Source organism: Ochotona princeps, chromosome 6, assembly GCF_030435755.1.
Source record: "Ochotona princeps isolate mOchPri1 chromosome 6, mOchPri1.hap1, whole genome shotgun sequence".
NCBI classification, from domain to species: Eukaryota; Metazoa; Chordata; class Mammalia; order Lagomorpha; family Ochotonidae; genus Ochotona; species Ochotona princeps.
Genome location: NC_080837.1, coordinates 43,218,156 through 43,242,824, shown reverse-complemented (window position 1 = coordinate 43,242,824; position 24,669 = coordinate 43,218,156). Strand labels below are relative to the sequence as shown.

The following is a 24,669-nucleotide window of genomic DNA, read 5'->3' as shown; positions in this document are numbered from 1 at the left end:
AATAGTGATTTTTTATTTCAGATGAAATATCACTGCAGCCATACTCCTCATTTATTTACTGGCTCTCTCCACGAAAGGTGCATTGTTGGTCACACAGTAGAGGAAGGACATCCTGAGTGCTTTGGTCATGAGACAAAGGGAGACTCACATTAGCATGGTGTTCTTGTGGTACACCACAAACAGCTGGATGATTCACATGGCTGAATCAACAGTGACGTACTCCAGAAATGGAGCAAATGTGGCAGACAGACTTCTGAGGATCTAATGGTTACACATTACATGTTTGACTCTATCTTGACACTTGTGATATTCTCAGATTTTAATTATTTATGTGTATTATGTTTTCATTTAAATGTTTAAGAAACAAGAGGCCAATTATTTTTTTCTTACATTATTGTCTGGAAGCTAGGCTCTTAGGGTGTTTTGCTTGGCATTCTGGGTTGCTTGTTCTTCCTTCTTGTACAATTAAGAACACACAGGAGAGATCATTCCATAGTCCTGGACTGGGCAGTTCCATATTCCTTCCTGACTATTTTTGCACGCATCAAGTTGAAGAGCAGGCTTCAGCACTAGTACTATACAGTACTTCCAGGAAAGAATAGATAGAATAGAAGTAGGAATAGAGGTAAACCAGGTTGACAGCACAGCCACAGAGAAGATGTAAGTAGGAAACCAGTTTAGGAGACTGTGGAGAGCTGCCAAGAGAGAAGGCATGACCTAGACCTCAGGGATCTAAGCTTGGAGCAGTTCCTGAGCAAAATATCAGATACTTGTTAGTAGAAACATAGGGATAATTATAGGGGGTGGTGGGGCATATTTGGCTCAGTGCTTAAGCTGCCACTTGTGACATTTGCATTCTATGGTACAGTAGCTGGGTTTGAGTCCTGGATCTACTTGCCAACTCAGCTTCCTGCTAACATGCATCCTGTGTGGTAACAGGTGATGCCACGTCCAGTAGTTGAGTCCTTGTCACCCATGAAGACCTGGATTTAAATCCAGGATTTTGGCTTCAGCCTGGCCCAGCTCTGGATGTTGTTAGCATTTGAGTAAACAAACAAAAAAAAAATAATAAAGACAGATGAGTATAGATGTATACACATTTTTCCCTTTTCTTTTCAGATAAATAATTTTTAAAATAACATGACAGATGAGGTAATTTTCAATCACATTTCTGCTGTTAAAAAAGGCAGGAAGGCTCTGTTTTGCAGTATAGTGGTACCTCAAGGACAAGAGGTTTAGGAAGAAATTAGGGTAAGAGGATATAATCTGACCATAGAGCTGGCTCTGAGATGGAGCACCAAACATGAATACATAATGTGAAAAAATGATAGGGTAAAGCTATATTTGATTGTTGCTGATATGATTATGAAAAGGGCTCCTATCTGGCAGGGGAAGGGATAGCAGTCAGCAAGGTAAGTGATGGTGCTAATCAAATTGGATTGTGGGATGGACTAGGAATGGAGGTGCCTCAGTGTGTTGATGAGCAGTGATTTTTGCAGTAAGAGGTCAGGTATTAGCTAAAGGTGGGCAAGCGAAGTCTTCCTTAGTAGAGAAATGATTCATTGAAGAAATGAGGCTTTGGCATTCTGTACATCATTCTCTGTGTTCCCAGCTATGTTACATTAAAGTAATGCCTATACAACAAAGAAAGTATGTAAAGAAGGCTGGCATGAAACCCAGTGAAATAGTGTAGTAGCTCTTCTTTCATATTGTGCCTTTAGAGGTTTATTCTTCTACTCATGCAGTTCCTACAGTCTCAGTCTAAGTAAATTCTGTCTTAATGAAAAACAAAATGGTACATTTTAAAAATGAATGGCTTATAAAAATAAGATGTCATTGCTCCACGATGTTGCTATATTTTTTAATCAATTAATTCTTGATGAGGTAGGGCTTGGATAATTCAAAATGGAATAATTTGGAGTTTGTGGTGGACCCATATTACATATAAATGGGACTATTCATGATGTCTAATTTCTGCATTGAACTTGATTAAATTGACGCCAAAGAGCCAGTAGAACTTGAGGAAAGAATATGTACAAAAGTGAGTATTCCCTTAACAAATTGTGATACAGTGCACAGGTCAAACTTTAAGAGGGGACGCATCCTAATTACACCATTAAATAATGACATTTGAAAGACAGAACATTTGGAGTTAGATTTGCCTTCGGGGTGTTAGGCTTGGATTGGGCTTTATGAGTAAATGTGTTGATCCTTTTATCTTCCCATGCTGAGGCCCCATGAAGAGAAAGGAGGAGATATACTCTGTTGTCACGGTGCCCAATAGCAAAGTATCTCCTAGACTCTCCCTGCTCTCACTTCGTTCTGTGTTCACCTCTGCAGAGGGTGACTGGAGCCTGGTGCTAAGCTCTTTGTGGAGAGTAAACCCAATTCCTCTGGGACTCAAGGTTTGTGTTTAACTACTATGAAAGTCTTTTATTACCTGCCATTTCTGCACATCACTTCCCAGAATGCCACACTCATGGTGTCTGAATCACACTTCCGTGACTATTCCTTACACTCAGGTGTGATCTGTTAGAGAACAGGGCAGGGACAATATCTTAAACTTCTAGTGATTAAGCAGCATGCATTTGATAAGGTGCTGGCAAAAAAAGTATACAACATGTACAAAGAGGATATGCATCAGACACATAAGGAACTTGAATTTTGTAACCACCGTCTTTCCACTGATGATGATGTTTTTGTGACAGACTTTAAATGAAATATTGGTATCCGCAATTGTTTCCTGTGTGTACCCATTGTTCATTCATTAGATATCTCTAGGGAGCTTTGAGATTTTATTGGATTGCTGCAATTACTGCTAGCTTAATGAAGCAATAAATGTTTCAACTTTTTAATTAAAAAGATTATATTAGAAGCAGAGTTTCAGAAGGCAAAAAAATGACAATAAAGCCTGCCACAGTACAACCACCTCCACTCTTTTCATAGAAGAGTTCTTAAAATGATTTAGATCAATCGATTTCATGCTTTATGTACTTCCATCTGTGAGTCCTTCAGATTTTATCTAAAAACAATTATGATTATAGCTTTGTTTTTGTAATAGATTCAAATATTTTACCTTGTAAATTAACCACCGTACTAAATCTATTATTAGAAAACTGAATTGCTTTCAGTTTTAAACTGGTAATCAAATATTGTGGTTAGCATCTTTATTCTTTTTGTTATTGTTTTAAGTTTATTTAGTTGAGAGGTGAACTAGAGAGAGATAGGGAAAGACAGAGTGAGATCTTCTGGTCTTTGATTCACTACATAATTGGCTGCAATAGCTGAGACTAGATTACAGTATTTAGGGCTAGGCTAAACTGACAGGAAATAGAAACTGCATCTGAATCTTCCACATGGTGCAGGGGGCCCAAGCAGCTGGACCATCTTCCACTGCTTTCCTAGGCACATTAGCAGGGAGCTGGATTGGAAGTAGAGTGGCCAAGACTCAGACCTGCACCCATATGGAATATTGGCATTGCAGGCAATGGTTTTACTCGCTAGGCCACACTAATGGCCTCCAACATACTCATTCTTGTACTGTTTTGCGTACGTGAAAGTATTCCTTAAATTTATTGAACTATAAGTAATAAAATGACATATTTTGTTAATTGTGTAGTTTCCCTCAAATTACCCTTATAAGCATGATTATCAATTTATATAGAGAGCAGAGTTATTGAGCTATAATATGCATGTCATACAATTTGCTCATTTAAACCAATCAGCAGTTCCTAATGGATTCAGAGTTGTACTGTGATTTTTACAAATAATTGTAGAACATTTTCGTCATACCCAGCAAAAACCACCATCTTGCTAGACGTCAGTCACAGTTTCCCCACAATCCCCACCATCCCAGGGGAGCCACTAATTTACTTTTTGTCATTGTGGGCACTTCAGGTAAGTAGAATCATTCCGTATATGGTCTTTTGTAACTGGCCTATTTGACTTACCATGTTTTCATGTTATTTCATTGTTGCTGACAAATAATATTTCATTGTATGGCATGAACACATTTTATTTGTGATATAAAGGCATTTGGGTTTTTTCTGCTGTTGGCTTTTATGAATATTGCTGCTATGAATCATTTTGTGCAGATTTTTGAATAATACATTTGAAAGGCAGAATGACACAGACAGAGTAGGGGAGAGATAGAGGGAGAGAAAAAGGGAGAAAGACATCTTCCATCTATCTGCTAGTTTACTTCCCAAAAAGCCATAAAGCCATAATAGCCAGGACTGGGCAGACCAAAACCAGGATTCAAGAGCTGCATTAAGGCTCTCCTGTGGATGGCAATAGCCCAAATACTTGGGCTGTCACCTGCTGCCTGCCCAGGCACATCTGCAGGTAGGTAGATCAGAAACGAAGGTGCTTGGACTGCAAATGACACATCTGAATGGGGTGCGCTTGTCTCGAGCTGGCTTAACCAGCTGTATTACTACACCCACCCCATTGTGTACAGGTTTTTTGTGTGTGTGTGAACATATTGGTTTCATTTCGCTTGGTTATATATCTGGGAGTAGAATTATTATGCATCATATTGTAACTTTGTACTAAATTTCTAAAGAAATGTCAGGATTTTCCCAGATCTGCTGTACTATTTTATATCCTCACCAACAACGTGTAAGAGTTCCAATGTTTACATCCTTGTCAGTTGATACATGTTCTGTATCCTTTTGATTATGGCTATCCTAATGGTCATGAAACTATATTGAATTGACGTTTCAGTTTGTATTTTATATATAATACTTTTAAATTTGGCCATATTCGAAATAGCCTGTATAAGGTTAGAAGTAATTTACAGTATTTTTAAAAATCAAAATAGTGTGTAAAGGACATGTGCAAAGCAATTTGGGAAATACAGAGAAGTGAAATGATTCATAGATTGTGAAGCTTATATACCATCAGAGAGAAATACAGTGTCAGAAGAAGCATACCCTATAAATATTAACACCAACATTTGGATAGCAGTTCATAATTACATAGTACTTGTACGTGTTTATTAATTTTCTCTGAATAATTATTTTCATAGGTGTCATGCAAAAACAACTTTAAAATGTAAAGAAGAGTTTTTCTAAATCTTTACTAGGGTTAATAAAAATATGCTGTGTGACAAGGAGCTGAAATTTATCTTAATGTGGGAAAGTTTTTTTTATTTTTAGTAAAAATGCCAATAAGTTATATCTATTTTTACTTTAAGCGGAAAAGAGAATAGCAAATGAGTAGCAAAAGGGTTTAATAAATTCTAAATTCTTGTTAGTCTACAACTGTGTTTTTGTTTTGTGCTTTCAAAATTTCTCCCCAATAGTCAAACATTGAGAAGAAGAAGAGAGAAGAAGACGTATGGGTTCTTGTTTTGCTGTTATTTGTGGTGTGTGAAGGATAATTGTCCTAAGAAAGTACTCTCTTCCTCTTTTATTTTGCAAAGTTCATTTCTCCCCCCCTTTTTTGGTTAGGAAAATATTATATTGACATTTTAGGAAATTTAGAAATATTCATAAAGATAACAAAAAGAAAATCTTCTGTCTGGGGCCAGCATTGTGGTGCAGGGTGTTAGGCTGTCACCTGCAATCAGCTCCCTGCTAATTTGCCTGGAGAGGCAGTGGAGGATGGTCCTGCCACCAACAGGGGAGTCCAGGATGGAGTTCTTGATTCCTGGCTTCAGCCTGCGTGAACCCCAGTGTGTGTGACAGCAGTTTGTCGGGTGCAGCAGCCAATGGAAGACACCACTCTGTCCACATCTCTTTCTCTATCTCCCTGTTACTCTGCCTATCCAATAAAAAAAATAAATAAATCTTTTTAAAAAGTTCCATCATCATGACCCATAGAAGTTAAAATTTATATTTCTGTCCAGTCTTTTGTACTACATATTTTAGCTCTGCATATTGTAAACATTTTCTCTTATTGGAAAATCTTTCAAAAATATTTTAGTTTTTTGAGTTTGAATTATTCTTTACAGACAATGGATCACCCATTTGCTATCAATTTATCTGATTTTGGACTTAGCTGTTTATAATTATTCAGTGTTCTAATGTGGCAAATTTTTTGCAGCTGATGTTTACGTTTTAGGAAATTTCTATGTAGTAGATTACTAGGAGACATAATGCATTTTACAATTACAATAATTATCTGTATTTTCGTGTGTATCAAATTGTGTCTCAAAATTTTATTCAGCATACTGCTACTCCTAGCCAAAGAGCTCTCATGCGCTTGTTCATTTACTGTCATCAAGACCTTGATGGGAACTTGCTAAATCTAGCCACTGAGTGAAATGAGAGAGCTAACGTAAATACGTCCTCCTTTCTTAGCGCAAAGAACCTATTTTATTATTATTTTATCGTGCATTGCTCCATTACTGGTTTTCTCCATGCATATTGGTTATTTTTTCCTTATTTGCCTTTTTCCCACTTATCAAAGTCTTAACAAAAATTTGAAAACAATCATGGATTTGTATGTTGTTTTTGCCCAGAACCTTTGCCAGTCTTATTTACATGTTAGAACAAGATTTTTGTAGTTTAACAAAATACTTTGATTTACTTGTTACCATGTCATGTATCCATCTTCTTCTTGAATAGTGTCTTGAAGCATATTCTAGATAGTGAATAGGTCATTCTTCCATGCCTTTAGAGGAAGAAATGGGCCATAAGTAGTCAAGTTTATGCCAACTTAGGTAGGTTGTTTAGCTTTTCCTTTTCTGTGGTTAACCACATTGACCACTCTGAGTATTAGGCTGGATAACAATATCCTGTTTTGGAAACTGATTGATTATCAAAAGGATTCATATTGGGAGGCCGAATGGTAATCAATTTTGTAGGCTGAGGTCACTGACAGGGGCCAGAGGCAATAATGTGTGAAATTTAAGATGAATTGCTTTTTGGGTTTTATCTGATTTTACTAAGACAGGGGAATTGTTTGCTCACATGTTGTCTTTTTAGGGCCTCTTTGAAGTGATGATTATCCAATGAATCAAGGAAAAGGCAGTTAAATCCCTCTTGGTGAGAACATCAAAAGAGGAATAGGATGTAGTTACATGGTAGGAACCAAGGGCTATCAGTTGACCTTTCTTAACAGTGAGGACAAGAATTTGGGTAATTGGGTGATTTTTATTATTTAATGGCCCTTTTTTTATCCTTTCATGTTTATGCTGTTCCTTTTTCTTCCTATCATTTTTAGCCTGACCTACCTTACTCACCTAATAGTAGAGTTAGAGAACAAGAAAATATTGTTTTACTAACAGCAAAACATTTGGTGTTGCCAGTTGCTTAGTTTCTTTTTTTTTTACATTTTATTATTATTATCATTTTATGATACAGTTCCATAGGCTCTTGGCATTTCCCTTATCCCCTCCCCAATTCCCTGTCCCCCACCTAGTTCCTCTATATCATTACTAAAATATAGTTCTTTATACACAGTCATATGTTTATCACTGCGGGCATGGACAATGGCAGAGAGTCCAGGATCCTATTGTCAAGATATAGTGAACAGTTTCATTGTAAGTCCATCTTTGTCTGGAAGTAGAAATGCATACTGCATTGTATCCTCACTTCTGGATATTAGTCTCCAACAGTTTGTAAGAAAATACTGATTTAGTCAAGATTCCCTCATTTCCTTCCTGTAAAAAAAGTAATATAGTATTCTGAGTCTTTCCCCAGTCTTTTCCCCATTTCAAGGTGTTTTTGACGTTATCCAACATTTTATCTGCCTGGAACTTTCTGAAGGGTTTGGCAGTCCAGCCAAGTCAATAAACATTACGAGAGTCCTCTGCTGATTTATTCTTGCACACTTTATACAATTCTCCTTAATGCTTTTTTGTAAAGATTTATTTATTTTATTACAAAGTAAGATACACAGAGAGGAGGAGAAACAGAGAGGAAGATCTTTGGTCCATTTTTCACTCCCCAAGTGACCTCAGCAGCTGGAGCTGAGCTGAACTGAAGCCAGGAGCCAGGAGTCTCTTCCAGGTCTCCCACCCAGCTACAGGGTCCCAAAGCATTGGGCCGTCCTCAACTGCCTTCCCAGGCCACAGGTAGGGAGCTGGATGGGAAGTGGAGCTGCCGGGATTAGAACCGGCACCGATATGGGATCCTGGCACATTCAAGACAAGAATTTTAGCTGCTAGGCCACCGTACCAGGTTTCGTAAAGTTTTATTTATTTTTATTGCAGTCATATATATATATATACACACACACACACATATATATACATATATACTGTATATACATATACATATACACATGTATACATATGTATACATATATACATATATATGACTGCAATAAAAATAAATATATAGAAATATAAATATATATATAAATATATATATACACACACACACATATGAGAGATAGAAAGAAAAATATCTTCCATCTGATGTCACTTGTCACTCCTCAAGTGACTGCAATGGCGAGTGCTGCACCAATCCAAAGCTAGGAGCCAGGAGCTCTTCCAGGTCTCCCACATGGGTGCAGGGTCCCAAGGCTTTGGGCCATCCTCGACTGCTTTCCCAGGCTACAAGCAGGGAGCTGGATGGGAAGTGGAGCAACTGGGACATGAACCACTGCTGCAGGCAGAATCTTACCTTACTGCACCATGACACCCTCACCCAATAATGCTGTTAATACCCTTTGATAGGATACTTTATGGTAATGTATTTATTTATTGCCATTGTATTTTCCCAGGGGGTCAGAATGACTGGGAGAAAAATGTTCTTTGTTACTCAAAGAGGTGATTCCTGTTCCACACTTGTGATGGGGGAACAGACTTTTACTAAGCCCTGAAACACCCAGAATGTCCAGAGCATTCAGTCTGGAGGCATCAGAGCAGGAATCCTCATGCGTGGCATTTGCCACAGCAGGCACGATGCAGTTTGGGATGTCTATATTTCCTATCGGAGTGTCTGGGATCAAGTCCCAGTTGTACTGATAAAAGAGCAAGGTGCCACAAATTCTTCATTTTCTCTGCAAAGGTCTTTTAAAGACCTGACGCAGTCTGAAGGTTACACAGACCATAATGCAGTCTCAGCTTTCAGGAAGCTCAGACTCTTTGTTGCTGTACCTAAGAATGGAGTGGAATTATTTCCTGGTCTGTTAGTCTTACTGTCAGCAGGAATTTCTTTCTTTCTAGGGCTGATGCACATTATGGGATGCAACTGGTGTTGGCTCAAGTGCTTAAATCCTTGTCACCCACGTAGGAGAGCTAGTCCTTTTCACCCACCTAGTTCCTGGCTTTGATACAGAATTTGGAAGGTGAACCTGTGGGCGGGAGTGCTATCAGTGTCTCTCAAATAACCAAACCAAAAGTTTTTAAAATGTATAATATTAGCTCTTTCGTTTCTTTCCTCTGTATCCAGTATGTTCAAGCATGGATTACATCCCCTCACAGAGTCATATCAGGTGTTCTGATCATTTGCTGTCACCTCCTGTGAGGGTGGTTAGGGTTTTCCCTGGGAACTTTTCATATCCCTGTTATTAATATGTAGGCTGTCATTATTTGGTGCTTCCATTCATCACAACCAGTCCTGGCTGTGACTCATACCCTTCTTTTAAATTATAAATTGTGTCAGTGTTGGGACTGCTGGCTAAATCCTTGCCTTGCAACTGCTGGGATCCCATGAGGGCTCCAGTTTGTGTCGCAGCTGCTCCACTTTCTTTCCATCTCTGTTGCCTGGGAAAGCAGTGGAGGACAGCCCAAAGCCTTGAGACCCTGCAGCAGTGTGAGAAACCCAGAAGAGACTCCAGTCTTTGGATCGGCTCAGTTCCAGCTGTTGCGACTGCTTAGGGAGTAAACCAGCAGACAGAAGATTTTTCTGTCTTTCATCTCTGTATATCTGCCTTTCCAATAAGACTCAAAATAATTTTTAAAAAAAGGAAGGAAAGAAAACTGATTGCTTAGCTGAAAAAAATCTGGAAAAACCCTGTGTTCTAACCATTATACATGAAAACAGGAAACTCATTTTTGTGTCCCTTAACCTGCCGTCTGCTCTTTGCCATATTGTAGTTTAATGGGAGGACAAGAAACAGAAGTATTTCAAAATGAAGTGAAACTTGAGAATATATTTGTTGAACCACCTTTTGAACTTGAAAGATAACACTTTTCAATAAATGGAGCTCTATTCTATTCTATGTTTTTCTCTTCTGTGATGTCTAATTCCACACAGAGCAAATGGGAATAATTCTGACAGACAAGAAAGTGTATGGAGCTTATAGAATGCCAGCCCCTGCTCTTTATGCCTTACTTATATTTAATTATTTAATCTTCACTGACACCTTAGGGTGGAACCAGTATTCTCCCCTATTCTGTAGGAGGCTGGGCCATAGGAAAAATTAAATAAATTGCTCCAGGTTTATGGCTAGGAAGCGATTGGAACTGAGATTTAAATTCAAGTTGTTCTTCACCAGAGTTGATACTAAGCTCAAAAGTAGTTGCTCGTTAGAACTGATCAAAATAAAACAGCAGAGCTTATCACATCAGAAACCTGTATGTTCTGAGGCTAACATTACACAGAGATTTAGGCCTCAGCTTTTCACACCAGCATCCCATATCATAATGCTGGTTTGAGTCCTAACTGTTCCGCTTCTGATCCAGCTCTCCAGTAATGTGCCTGAGAAGGTAGCGGAGCATGATCCAAACACCTGGACCCCTGTCACTCATGTGGGAAACCTGGAAGGAGTCCCAGGCTCTTGGCTTTGGGCTGACTGAGACTGGAATATTTCAGCCATTTGGCGAAGGAATCAGTAGATGGAAGGAAAGATCTCTCTCTGTAACTCTGACTTCCAAATTTTACAGTATGGACAAAGAAAGCCTTGGATTCTGTGTATAAACTATTACTGTAATGTGCCAAGGCTACTTCAAAATATTTGTGGAAAAAAAATAAATTGGAAAGATAAGTTTATTTTAGGGAACAACATTTTTAATAACTGTGTGCATGTTTTTCAATGTGTACTTTCCATAAGCTTTTTGAAGATTCCCTTGATTAGAGTTCACTCATAACTGTTATATAAATATATATTATGTGATCTATGCATTAAGTATGTTAAGCTTCTACTTGGGATGGCTGCAACCTATATTGGAATATCTGTGGTCTGTTCTCACCTCTCTTTCTGATCCAGTTTCTTGCTCATATTTGTGGGGAAACATCAGAAGATGACCCCAAAGTACTTGGGTGTTTGCCACCCATGTGAGAGACCAGATGAAGCGACTGGTTTCAGCCTGGCTGAGCCTTGGCTGCACTCATTTGGGGAGTTAGTGGGTAGAAAATTTCCCTTTCTCTCTCCCTCTGTCCCTCTTTTTCCTCCCTTTCCTTTTAATTGTCTTTAAAGGAAATAGATTTAAAAAAAATAAATAAAAAGGAATTCGGCCTGCAGTAATTGCCTAGTGGCTAGGTTCCTCACCTTACATGCACCAGAATGCCATATGGGCGCCAGTTCACGTCCCACTTGCTGCTCTTTCTATCCAGTTCCCTGCTTGTGTCCTGGAAGGGCCGTGGAGGATGGCCCAAAGCTTTGGGACCCTGCATCCGTGTGGAAAACCTGAAAGAAGCTCCTGGCTCCTGGTTTCGTACTGGCTCAGCTCTGACCATTACAGTCACTTTGGGAGTGAAACAGCAGATGGAGGATATTTCTCTCTCTCTCCTCTGTAAAAGTTTACTTTCTTAAAAATAAATAAATAAATAAAAATAAATTATAATAGGGTGTGAAGCAAATAAGGTTCTGTCTCAACCATTCTATTTTCCCAAAACTTTTTTCTGGACATTGTTAAATAAATATGTTATGTGGAAAAGAAACTAGACTGCTGTGGCAGTAACCACTGGAGACATTAATTTTAAACAGGGAGATCAGAGAATGCCTAATTAGTTCCTGTCTAGATGTTAGGTTGATACCAGTTTCTTCACACTAAATACCCATATGAGAAAGATTGATTATAAACTTCACGTGGTTGAAAGAAGTAAAATTGAAATCAGTGTTTTCATAATCCACATCCAATTCTAGTAGACTTGTGGAAGTGGCGAAAATCAGAAAGATGTCATTTCATTTGTGTTTGCTAAGGGTTAGTACCTGATGAGACAATTTCCTTGTGCTTGTCCTACAGTTGTGGTGTTGTTATATCCAATATTGTTTGCACCTTATGGCGGAATCCTTCCTTTTTCAAGAAAAGAAGGAAGACAGGAAGAGAAATGGAGAAAAAGAGAACAGATAAAGGAGGAAAAAAAGAAGGGGTTCTGTAATTAGGAATGAAATAAAATTGGAGCCACTTCCTGCTTGAGGACACCAGATTCCATTTGTTGCAAATATTTGGTTTCATTCATTCATACATATTAAAACAGTCTTGTCAAATGTTCTTTGAACACCTGCTTTAAACAACTCATATTTTATAATACTAGCTATACTGTCACTTATGGCATGGTGGTTTCTCATTTTTGTGTATCATAAATCATGCTTTGACTTATGAATGTACAACTTACCTCTTTATAATAGACCTTCACTCACAAAGAGGATTATTATTCTGGGACAGATTCACACAAATGGCTTTTTTCTTACTGAAGAGTAAGAACATATTTTCAATATTTTAGAATGCAGGTTGGCAAGCTGTTCTGCAGAGTAAAGTGATACCGATTTTTGACTCTGTAGGCCATAAGGTCTCTGTTACTAGGCTGCTTCTCTTCCTGCTCTAGTTCCTCCTCTGCAGCCTGTACTCCTTCAGAAATATAAAGAGAAGACAGACTGTAAGTTCCATTTGACCCTTAATGCTGTAGTTGTCCTTGTTTCAGTTATATGTTAGCAAATAACTATTCATCAGGAATACTTGAGAGCATTTGTTTTATAGTAACTTCCCTCTATTACTTTGTCTCTATTTTCTTCTTTCCTTTTTTTTTTCTTAATAAAAAATAAATTTAAAAGGCTCAACCCAGGAGTCTGGAATTCTAACCAGGCCTACCACGTGGGTGGCATGGCCCCAAGCATTTAGGTACTTTTCATTGCCTTCCTAGGCTCATTGGTAGAGAGCTGGATTTTGGAAGTAGAGCAGCTGGGACTCAAACTAACACTCATAGGATACAGCTGCATTACAGGTGGTGACTTATCGCACTGTGCCACAATGCTGTCCCCACCCCACCCCACCTCTTGGCCCCCTATAGTTTTAAGGTTGCTTTGGGGACATATATTCATTGAGTTGTTCATATACCAGGTTATAATTTTTTGTTGGGAAGCTTTACATTTTCTACTGTTCTTTTTTTTATAATTCCTCAAATTTAATACTTTATGCTTAGTTCACAATAATCTAGTTGGCCTGATAATGCTTAGGATTCTGATTCAAAAACCCATGTTCCACATTGGAGTGCCTAGATCTGAGGCCCATCTCTGGCTCTGGATCCCATGTTCCTATAATGCATCTCCTGAATGGTAGCAGGTGATGGCTCATGTTTGTGGGTCTCTGCTATCCACTAAGGTGACCTAGACTGCATGTCTAGTTTCCTATCTTTCTGATCCTGTCCATTGCAGACATTAAATAAGTGAATAAGGGTGAGAGCTCCTGTTTCTCTTTTCATCTTGATTAAATAAAAATTTCTTCTAATGACATTCATTTTGTTAGGCACCAAATCCAAACTAATCGACTTCTGTGTATTACTGTCTGAAATAGCTAGGGAGCATGCTCAGCTTCAGCTTATAAAACCATGGCTGTGTTCTTTCCTGAAAATATTCCTCTTTTGGACACAATGGTTTCTACTTTAGGAAACCTAGGGTTGCAAAAAGAGGAAACAAAATTTCTGCAAATGATGTGGTACATGTGCTAGTGAGAAAATCCATTGGTTTTACCTCTACTTCTTAGTCCCAGATCTGTATACTTTGAGAATAATGGGCCATCATACTTTTCCTATTTTGTGAAGGCACATATTAATATCTAGAAAAATTACAAAGATTTGTGCTGACATCAAAGATGGGAAAAATGCAAGGATGATGATTCATGAAATATTCCCACTTAAATGCCTTTCTGGTTAGTGAGAAACCTAGAGGGCTTTTAATGAATGACTGGGTGATTGTAAACTTAATTAGCTTGGGGTGCCAACTGCAGTTGTTGTTTCAGATATAATGTCCCTACCAGAAATACCCCTGTGGGTCCTAATATGCTCTTTTGATTTGGAATGCATTTTATTTTCATACTAATGAATTCATTCTCATCTGGAAGGGACAGTAGTATACTATCACTGAGTTCCCATTCTATGCCATGATATAATCTGAAGGGAATTTGATCATGCTGACAGCTCACAGAAGATTACACTGATCCACTACGTGGCTGCTGTTATTTTAATTGGGTATGGAGAGCACCAGTAACAAGTACCTTACTTAGAACACTAGCATCCTCTGAGGTAAGAAATAAACACCATTTATGATGCCTCTTATTGTATCAGGAGTCCCAACAAGACACAGGTGGTACATTCATGAAGGTATAAAAAGAATATAAAAAATGAAAAAATTAATAACAAACTTAATGTAACTTGTGAGATTGTGTCCAGACTGAAAAGTGGGAGTGAGGAGAGAACAGCTTTATGAGATTCCCAGGAAATAACAGTTGCAAAAATCCTTTACCAGCCCTACGCCTGAAGGGGAGGAGAAGAGAGACAGTGTTATAGAAACCAAATAAGGAATGTAAGTGTGGAAGGAAGAAGGCTATATAGCAAGAGTTTGGGGTATAGAAGAAAGTAGCTACATCTAAAATCTTAAACAAGAAGGGGTAGAATGGCATGGCTCTTTGTCCCTTAGCTCTCACATTTCTGCTCTTTGCTGTCTGTGTTAGGAGTTCTCCACTGGCTGTCCATACCTTATTCAGATCTGGGGATTTGGTGTGTACTTTGTGGCACAGAGGGTCCACCCATCGCTCGGGATACCAATATTCCTGTTTTGTGAGACTGGTTCAAGTCCTACTGTTGTTCTTCTAATTGTTTGCTGATAATGCATCCTGGGATGCCGTGGATGATGACTTAAGTGCTTGGGCCCAGGGTACTCATGTGTGAGATCTGGATGGGGTTCCAAGATCCTAACTTCAGGCTGGCCTAGCTCTCAGTGTTTTTGGTATATGACATGAACAAGTGGATGGAATATACTGTTGTTCTCTTTTTCCCCTACCTTCCCCCACTTGCTTACTCTATTTCAAGTAGCTGTGTGTAAAACATTTTTAAACATTAAGTAAATGATTTGGGAACTATGAAGCTGACTAGAAACCTTGAGTGTCTGTGTAATTCTAAAAAAATTTATTTCTTCCTTTTAAAGGCAGAATGACAGTTGACGTGAGAGACACAGAGAGGAAGGGAAGGAAGTAGGGGAGTGGAGGGAGAAACACAGAAATAGGGAAGATTCATCTTTCACCTGCTGGTTCACTCCCACAACAGTCAGGGCTGGGCCAGGCTGAAACCAGGAACCAGGAATTCCATCCAGATCTCCCACATGGATGGCAAGAACTCAAGTACTTAGTTTATCATCTGCTGCTCTCCCAGATGTTTTAGTAAGGAGCTGGATCATTATCAGAGTATCCAGGACTTCATCCAACTCTCCAACAAGGGAGTCTGGTATTGCAAGTACTGGGTTAAGTCACTATACCACAATACCCTCCCTGAGATCCACTGGTTTTAAACTATGTGGCAGGGCGATCCAAGTTGGCTGTTTATTGAAGAACTGCCAATCTCAGCATCTCCAAGTTCTTTCCTTTGAGTTGACCATGTTTCTCCCACAGTAACATTTCAGTATCTGATTAACCCTAAAGACGAAAAAGTGTTCTGTCATTAAAAATAAAAAAGCTGAGGTCTGAGAATTCATCTTTCAGGAAGCATGTGGTTACTTCTTCCTCTGTTTTCTGTGGCATTGGTTGTGTCTGGTGCACCCCTCATCCGGAGGATAAACGTTGTTGACCAATGTGTGTGTGGGGGGGCAATCCTTTCGTGTTAAGTAAGGCTATACATTTCTCTCTACCATATAACCTGCATTCCAGATGTTTTCTGTTCTCCCTTGTGATTCCTCTTCAGTTTGTAATTACTTTAAAGTGTGTTGTCTGGTTTCCAAATTCTTGGGATTTCACGGACATGTCTGATATGCAGTTGTAAAGAATATGCATCGTGCCGATATTAGATGGAGTTTTGTATAGGTATCACTGAGGTAAAATGGGTGGTTGGTGTTATTTAATTCTTCCGTGTATCTGTTGATTTTCCTGTTAGCCTGTTGTTACTAAACAATGGAGTGTCAAAATCCCCAATGTAATTGTTAATTTATATATTTCTCACTTCTGATACTTTGATGTGATTTTAAGTTCTGGTTCTAGATACAAACTATATACATTTAGGATTTTTAGGCTTTTTAGATGAATTCTCTGCTTCATTGTGGTAGAACCATCTCCCATTTTTTGTTTTCCCTTAGGGTTTTGTTCCTGGGCTGCAGTCTATACTGAATCCTTTCTTCAGTTTTCCATATACAATTTGTTTTCTCTGGTTACTTTTATATTTCTTTAAGCATTGTTTTCAGAAATATTATTTATTATGATTTCTTTGTATTTATCCTACTGGAGGTTTACTGAGCTACTTGGACCTGTGGGTTTATAATTTCATCAAATTTGGAATGTTTAAGTGAATATCAGTTTGAATGTGCTCCTCTCCTTCCTCGTCTTCTTGCTGCTAACTGTGCCTATGTTAGACTTCTTGGTAACATCCCTTGAGTCACTGGAGCTCTATACTTTTTTCAAGCAAGAAATCTCCCTATAGAAAGCCTAGGCAATAAGTAGCTCATCTCTTTTATTTTCATTTCCTCAAAAATGGTGGAACTGGGCCTGGCATGATTGCCTAGTGGTGCAGTCTTCACCTTGCTCACCTGGGATCCCATGTGGGCACTGGTTCATGTCCTGGCTGCTCCACTTCCCATCCAGCTCCCTGCTGGTAGCCTGGAAAAGCAGTGGAGGATGGCCTGAAGCCTTGGGACGCTGCACCCATGTGGGAGACCTAGAAGAGGCTCCTGACTTTTGGCTTCAGATTGGTCTTGAATAGTGAATCAGCAGATGGAGAATCTTCCTCTGTCTCTCCTTCTGTCTGTAAATCTGACTTTCAAATAAAAATAAATAAATATTTTTTAAAAATAGTGGAATTTCATGGCCTGCTGCTGAAAATCTAAAGAATAGTTGTTTTGTATAATTTGTTTGGTTTATAATTGTCACAAGGGGTTAGTTGCATCACTTACTGTTGAACCCTGAGCAAGGTTTAATTTCCAATTTCATTGTTTTCTTATCTTCCACATGTTTGTTTTTTTTTTTTTTTTTGGTACCTGCCTCATAGGATTATTGTGATGCTCTTCAAGGATAAGTATTGTATGTAAATATTCTATGTGCAGAACAGTAGTCACCTATAACAAAATGGATCTGCTGGCCAAAGTGATAGATCAGTCTTCTGCTAAGGTACTGGGTGCAGTGCAGGGCTCCTCATGCGTACTGAAGCCTGGTGGAAGAAGGCAGATAACAAAACTCTTCTGTTTAAGACATTTGGGCAAAAGGTAATGATGTGGGAATCTAAATGGTGTGAAGCAACGTAATATACTTTCACTACAGCTGTGTTTACAATGATGCCCAGAGCTGTGTTGTTCTCGCAATCTCTTAAATGTTCACCATCAATACTAATACATTTGCCTGCGTTTTTGTTTATGTGTCTCATTATGAAGAGTCATTTTGTGAGTATCTAAATATCATCTCTATTTGGAAATGAATTTTTTAAAAAATAATATGTAGCACGTTCATATTTTATCTTCTAAAGCTTACTTTATGTTTTTCTTCCTTACCATGCCTGCTTAGCTCTCAAGATAATTAGTAGTTCCACAATACTCTCCAAGAGTTGGTCTTCCCACTAGTACAACTATCCATATAATAACTGAATAATGTGATATGAAAGGGGGAGAATGCTATTCAAATTTATAATAAATGCTATATGGCATTCTTATTTTTCACTTCAATAATGATTTTTTGTTAGTAACTAAATATATTTCTTATACTCAGATAGTGTTTTTGATAACTTATGCATTTGAAATACGATGTAATTTCTTAACATTTTTCTAGAATAGACTCGTAATGTCTGATTTCTGTATCCTTCTGAATTTGATCCTTTCCTGTTAATTCCTGCACCAAACCTCACCCGGCTGTATCTGCTTCTGCCTTGTGACAATTTTCAATATCCTTTGTATTACCATCTTCAAATTCGTGTGCTGCTTTTCAAGTGTTCATATATTCAGTGTAACTGTAGCAACAATTGAGTCTCCTTATTTGAGTCAGTAATATTTCCCCATCATCTTCACAGAAAAAAAAAGACCATGGAAGGAGGTTAACGTTTTAATCACAATGATATCTATATATACACCTCTTTTAAAATGCTGTTCTGTTTAATGCTATAATTATGAATAGTTTGTTCATAGTTCTAGGCTCATGTGTTGGACTTACCGAGAAGTGTCCTAGAGTGTTTATGAGGGACTGTACCGAGCTGTTGATCAACCACTTGTGCAAAGTAATTGTATTTGTTGACAAGTTTTATTTTTAGAACCTGAGCAGATTTTGGATCTACTGCACTGCAGTGCTGTTGCTAATTCTTCTGAGCTTAATGACTCTTTTTATCTTCTTTGAAAAAAAAAAAAAAGAACAAAATAAAACAAAACTCACACCACTGTTTAGTACATCCTCATTATCTATAAGCTTCTTGGCTTAAAATAAGGGCTTGTTTGCTTCCTTCAACCAATCTGTTCACTGCAAACTTAGCAGAAGTATCCTAAAAGAAAGTAATTTTGAGACAAGCTCAGTTTCAGACATGTTCTTATTATCCTCATCTTACTGATGAGGAAAAGAGAACCTGGGGAGGTTGGTAACTTCACCAAGACCAAACAGGCTTTGTAACCTAATAAAGGCCATAGACGGAAGTTGAGCCAATGCATGCTGTTAGCCATTCACATTTACTTCTGTCTCAGACAATTCCCATCTGTGAATTGATGATAACTGCTAGTGTAAATAGCATAAAAGATTTCTCTGGAACTTGGGTTTCTATTCTGCCTTTGTCAATAACTAGGATCTCTCTGAAATATCACAGCCTTTCTGGGCCTCAGTTTCCTCAACCATAAAATAGGCAGGTAACTGAGGAGTCATACAAGATCCCTTCCAGCTCTAAATTCTGTTTCATTTCGTTTGGACTAAATAGGATTTGGGGCATCTAAATGTCATTGCCTTTGCGTGATGACTAAGTTATTTTCCTCAATGATTCCTGTACTCATCCTTCCTTTACCTCTTGACTCAGTCTTCTTCCACCTGGCCAGCTGTTGATCCTTGCTCATACTTCCTCCACCTACTCCCAGTGAGAGATAATGGGATAGATAGATAAGACACATTCTTAAAATTCTGACTGCCTTCCTGGTTTGATGACATTGCATCATTTAATACATTGAAAATGAGAATGTGGGATTGGTGCGGGTTGATTTCTACACTTGATCTTAGCCAAAAGGCCGAGAAGCGATGGGTTGATTTCTAATTGACAAAAACCATGAAGACTGTTCTTTGTCAAAGCTCTGTCTTCCTGGATAGACATAAATAGTAATGCAAACAAGCATACGCCCTTCTTTCTAATATACAATAATGTCATTCTCCATTAGATACACATCTAGATAGCTACATGTCGTACTAGTAAATGTATGTTTGAATAGCCTAACAGAAGAAAACCTGCCAATCTTTACCTTTTAGTTATTTTTAGTTATGATACACACAGCTAAGAAAATTTTAAATTCCTGGACTTATTTTAATTCAGGTAGGATGGATGGTCTTAGAAACTACAATGCGAGGGTTAAAACTTGTGAGAGTTTCAAGCTGAGATTTCTGTCTCTTTTCCCTGCCTGTCCCCCCCTCTCTCTTCCTGGCATAACCACTTCATAATTACTGTCATGCAAGAGCTCTGACAGGAAAGTTGGAACAGAAGGGCTGAAAGGCATTATAATTTTGTTCCTTGGAGAGTTCTGTCCAAATCTGATGATTTTGTAGTAAGATTGAAAACTTTTCTCTGAAAATGGATATATAAACACATATTACCTATATTCTTTAGATGATTTAGGCCAATGCCTGACAAATACTGTTTTTGATTAAATTATTTTGTATGTGGATTTTGGATAGGAGTGAGGTAATCAGTGTGCCATGATTTTCATTTGATTTTCTTTAAACTTCATTCATTAATTGTTTTTGGTGCTAATTAAAAAGCATGAAAACAGTTTGTTAGACCTTCTTACACAGACAGTTTGAACTTTTCGGGACTTGAAATGATTCTAACCAGGGCAGATGATAGTGGAAGAGGCAGCTGTTTGATTAGATAGGACTAAAATCACAATGGCTTACAGCAAATGTTTGCTGTTCTCATTCATTGGCTTGGAAGTTGGCTAAGGTTCATTTGATCTGGTATAGTTTCAACTGAGCTTCGCTCCATACTGCAGGAGTCTCTGGGTCTAACCACATGTGTCTAGTTCCAGGCTTCTCAGGGCATCCTTGTCTTGTGATCATGGCAGAGGCACAAAGCAAGGCTTAAAAACACACAGTGACTCCTAAGAACTTTGCTCGGAGTTGGTGCACTGTTACATTGTTTATATTCAGTTGGCCAAAACAAGTCCCAGGGCAGGGTAGATTGCAATACAAACTACAGACACAACCAGAAAATGCTCTGTCGAGGTTACAATGAATGGAGGAACTGAGGAAGTGAGAACAGTCACTCTACAGCAGAGATAGACACTGATTTCATTTTGGAAAGATGAGCTATGGACATTGCCTCCATTTTAAATGGTATATTACTTTTTCTTTCTATCTGCTTCTGTTATTTTGATCATTGATGGCAAAACCCCAGTCTGATGTTATAGGTTAGCATCAGGAAGTGCAACTCATCACTTGAATGGAAAAAGCACAGACTTTCAAAGTGACCCTAAGGTAAGTCACCCTCCATTCAGTGTAACTGTGCTGTATGTCATGTTAACCATGCTCAACTATAGACTTAATCTGTGTGTGTTCCTGTGATCAATTAACCTGTTGAAATGTCTTTCAGAAACAAAATAACTCATAAATGTGGAATAACAGACTTACAGTGCACACTTAACCAAATTCATAAGCCTCAGCTTTTCACAAAATGTTTCATAAAAATCCAACACCCCAAAATCTGTATCAGAAAATTAAATGACAGTTGGTGGTTTAGACAGAATTATTAATTTCCTGTAATTTTCTTCTCTCTCTATTAAATTGATGCAGCTGGAGTAAGTAGTATGGGCATTACTATTTTAATAAATACAGATACATGTTGTATTTCTAACTGAAAGATCTTGTGCCTGTATTATCAAAGCTCTCCACATAGAAAATCACTTGGGGCTTTTGTGATGGCCTTTGGAGTGATGCATTGGTCCGACTTTTTAACCTCCTTTGTCAGATTTTTTAGGATAAGAGTTTTATATGCCTTATTTCTGCCCATATCCTTTCCTATCCATTAATGGTCTTGATTCAAATGATTACACATCATGATTTTACCTTGTGTGTTTTCCTTCATAGGGATATTGTCTGGTTAAACATCAAGTGTTAGAAATGGGCTCTTTAAAACTTAAACCATTTCTAGAACACAGTTGATTTTTATTGTTTTTGTTTTAATTTTACCTCTTTTTTTTTTCTAAACAGAGTGAATTGGATTGTACTGTTTCCTTCATTGATGTGCTGTTAAATAGCCACTCTGGGTGTGTGACTGTGTGTGTATGGGTATTTACATAGGCATACACTCTGTACAGAGACATATGCATGCACGCACATGTGTATAGCTGTTTATTTTATCTCAGGATCCCAAACCCTTTCAGTATAGGAATTTTCCACACTCTCATATATAAACAATGAACTTACACTTACCAGACAATGTGCCTCTGATCTTTTAGGTGTCTTACCTTAGGTGATGTCCATTGTGTTTTGTGATTGTGTATTTAAATGTTTCATGTTGTTTTGATAATCTTTGTACACTTTACTCAAAGCCAGCAGCTTCTCCAAAATAAAAATGGAAAGGGACGTGGTTTAAATTGAAGATCTAATTAGGCATTGATACCTTTCAAAAATTGCAGTAGCATGGAGAGGACACACTGTGAACTAAGGAAAATAATTATTTCCTTTTGGCGGGGGGCAAAAATTAGCAGAAATATTCAATGAGGCGAGTTAGCCATGGGTGGAAGTCAAATGAGTCTGAGCCTTAGTTTTGTAGCCTGTTGAAGTGTAGGTGACACTGTTTTCTTCTTGCGGTCTCCATGAGGACAAGGTACAGGTACTTAGTAGAGTTCTTTCAAGGCATTCATTGAGGTGCCTTGTAGCACATAATGTCCTGCAGTAGAAGTCAGATAGAATAGCAAAGGGCATGGCTAGAAATGTCCTCAGGCCCTGGCATGTGGCGCATGTCGAGGGAGAGCCTCATTTTCCCATTGTAGACACACTATGTCTGCAAATAAGAGGAGACTTGGGAGACCTTGAACTCTCATTTTTTTCTTTCTGGCTGCCAAAAGGTGTTTTGCAGATAATCTGCCAGAGGGCGCCCGTAGAAACAATTTGACCTATACCACCTTTCAGTGCAAAGTATGATTGGAAACCAACAAACTGAATGAGCAAACAAAAAATTTTAGTTGTTTTTCAAATTACTCTTTTTTTTCTGAAATGCTAGTGTAATACCAGGAAGAAGCATGTTATCCCACAGTCCCTTTGCTGACTTATTCCCAGCTCAAGTTCCTTGTAAGTCAGCTTTTCAACAAGGTGAACGCTGTTAGCTGCCGTTTGGGTCTCTGCCAAACAAACTCTTATGAGGATTATGTGTAATAAACACCCTACCACACATCCAGCAGTGATCCCCTTGCTAGAGTACATTTAGCCAGGGTTTTAACTTCTGTCTAGTTGCTCAACACTTTCCAAGGTTGTTTAGCAGAAATTAAAAGAGGGCTAGGAACTTGAATGTTGTGAGACTTAAAAGGTGATCTAATCTAATTTTTTTTTAAGTTGTGTTCCAGGAGAACACTAGTAGCCTGCAACATGTGTACAAAGTATCCTTTACATGGACTTTGTGGTAAATTAAGTTAGTAAGTCTGTGTTATAAAGAGTTAATATTCTTCACTAAAGGACATATCAAGGTCTTTAAAGGGTGACATGAGCCTTGTCACCCCAGGGAATTCAATGTGCAGCTGTTGTCACAATTATTTGAACACAGTGTCCTTTTTGTTGTAAAACATACATTGCCATCTCAGAAATGTCAGGGGAGAAGTCAGTGTAGAGTTTAGAAGTATGACCTGTAGTGTTTTAGCCTGAGTTTATACCCTAGCTTTACTATTAAGCAAGTTTATGATCTTTTGTGCCTGAGTATATTCCTCATGATCAGCTATAGGCTATCTTTAAAAAAATTGAAAAACAGCATGAATAATAGTGCCTGGCCTGTAGCTGATTATTTCTATGCTAGCATGGCTTATATGAGAGTGAGCGAGCATAATCCTCTCTTCTGCAGATGACAAAAGAGAGTCCCAAATAGTTCATTCATGGAATACTCACCGAGTTGACAAACCTGACCAAGTGCCGTATTTCCCATGTATGATGTTTCTGTCCCCAGGAACAAAGATGAACAGGATACACTTGTAGTCCAAGAAGCATGCATGCACTAGTGATTTGGCCCAAGTGACATATTAAATATTACAGCCAGCAACCTAGACCTGTTGAGTTCTGCCCCTACCCCCGATTCCATTCTGTGTCAACAGGAACTGTGCTGCCTTTATTGGAAGCAAGAATGTGGAGCTCAGGGTAGACAGGCATGTTTTAAAGTTGATGATAAGTACCCGTATTTTGATTTTTTTTGTTAACACAATCCAGAAAGTACACTTATAAGAAATACTTCTGGAAGAAAGCAAACTAAAAATATAACCTGAAATAAAGTAATAGATAGTGTGAAGTGGTACACGTAGGAGTTCCCCAATATGGCTGGCTTGATTTTTGTTTGTTTACTTTGCTCCATTTTTGTTTTTAGCTTGTGCATAACTGATGGTCTCTGTGTTTGTTTAGGTGCCTCTGCTGATGGCTTGCCATGGGACTACTTCAGTGAACAGACCACCAAAGACAGTTCCAGCAGGGATGGAGGTGCATGGGTCCTGGGCTATAGGACAGGACCAGCCTGTCCATTTCTGCTCCATGAGGAAAGAGAGAAGCCAAGCAGAAGTGAATTGTATTTGGATCTCCATGTAAGTAGAAATCTTTGTATTTGTGCTGTAGTTCTGTGCAGGCAGCAGAGGCTTGTCTAATATGCACTGGATGTAGATTGTCAAAGAGAAATCTGCTGAAGATATGTCTTGCGTGGGGACCATTGTTTTAAAAATCGGCAGATTGCAGGGCCCCATGTGATAGCCTTGTGGCTAAATCCTTGCCTTGCATGTCATTTGGGTGCAGGTTCATGTCCCTGCTGCTGCACTTCTATCCAGCTCCCTGCTTGTGGTCTGGGAAAGCAGTAGAAGATGAGTCAAGGCCTTGGGACCCTGCACCCACATGGGAGACCCAGAAGTCTCTGGCTCCTGGCTTCATGTCAGCTCAGCAACAGCTGTTGCAGTCACTTGGGAAGTGAATGAGTGGACAGAAGATCTTTCTGTCTTTCCTACAACAAC

General features: G+C 38.6%; 1 protein-coding gene and 1 pseudogene across 4 annotated transcripts in view; one reads left to right on the top strand and one right to left on the bottom strand.

Moving 5' to 3' along the window:
* FMN1 (formin 1) overlaps positions 1-24,669 on the top strand; it is a 395,926-nt gene that overhangs the window by 89,355 nt on the left and 281,902 nt on the right. For 3 of the 4 annotated variants that reach the window (XM_058666107.1, XM_058666106.1, XM_058666108.1), the window contains exon 3: positions 24,077-24,252. The exons of the other annotated variant lie outside the window; for it this stretch is intronic. In XM_058666107.1, coding sequence (XP_058522090.1) covers positions 24,077-24,252 — 176 coding nt within the window. The remainder of the gene's footprint in view (positions 1-24,076; positions 24,253-24,669) is intronic. 4 annotated transcript variants of the gene reach the window in all.
* On the bottom strand, positions 19,330-19,509 carry LOC131480716 (U2 spliceosomal RNA; annotated as a pseudogene).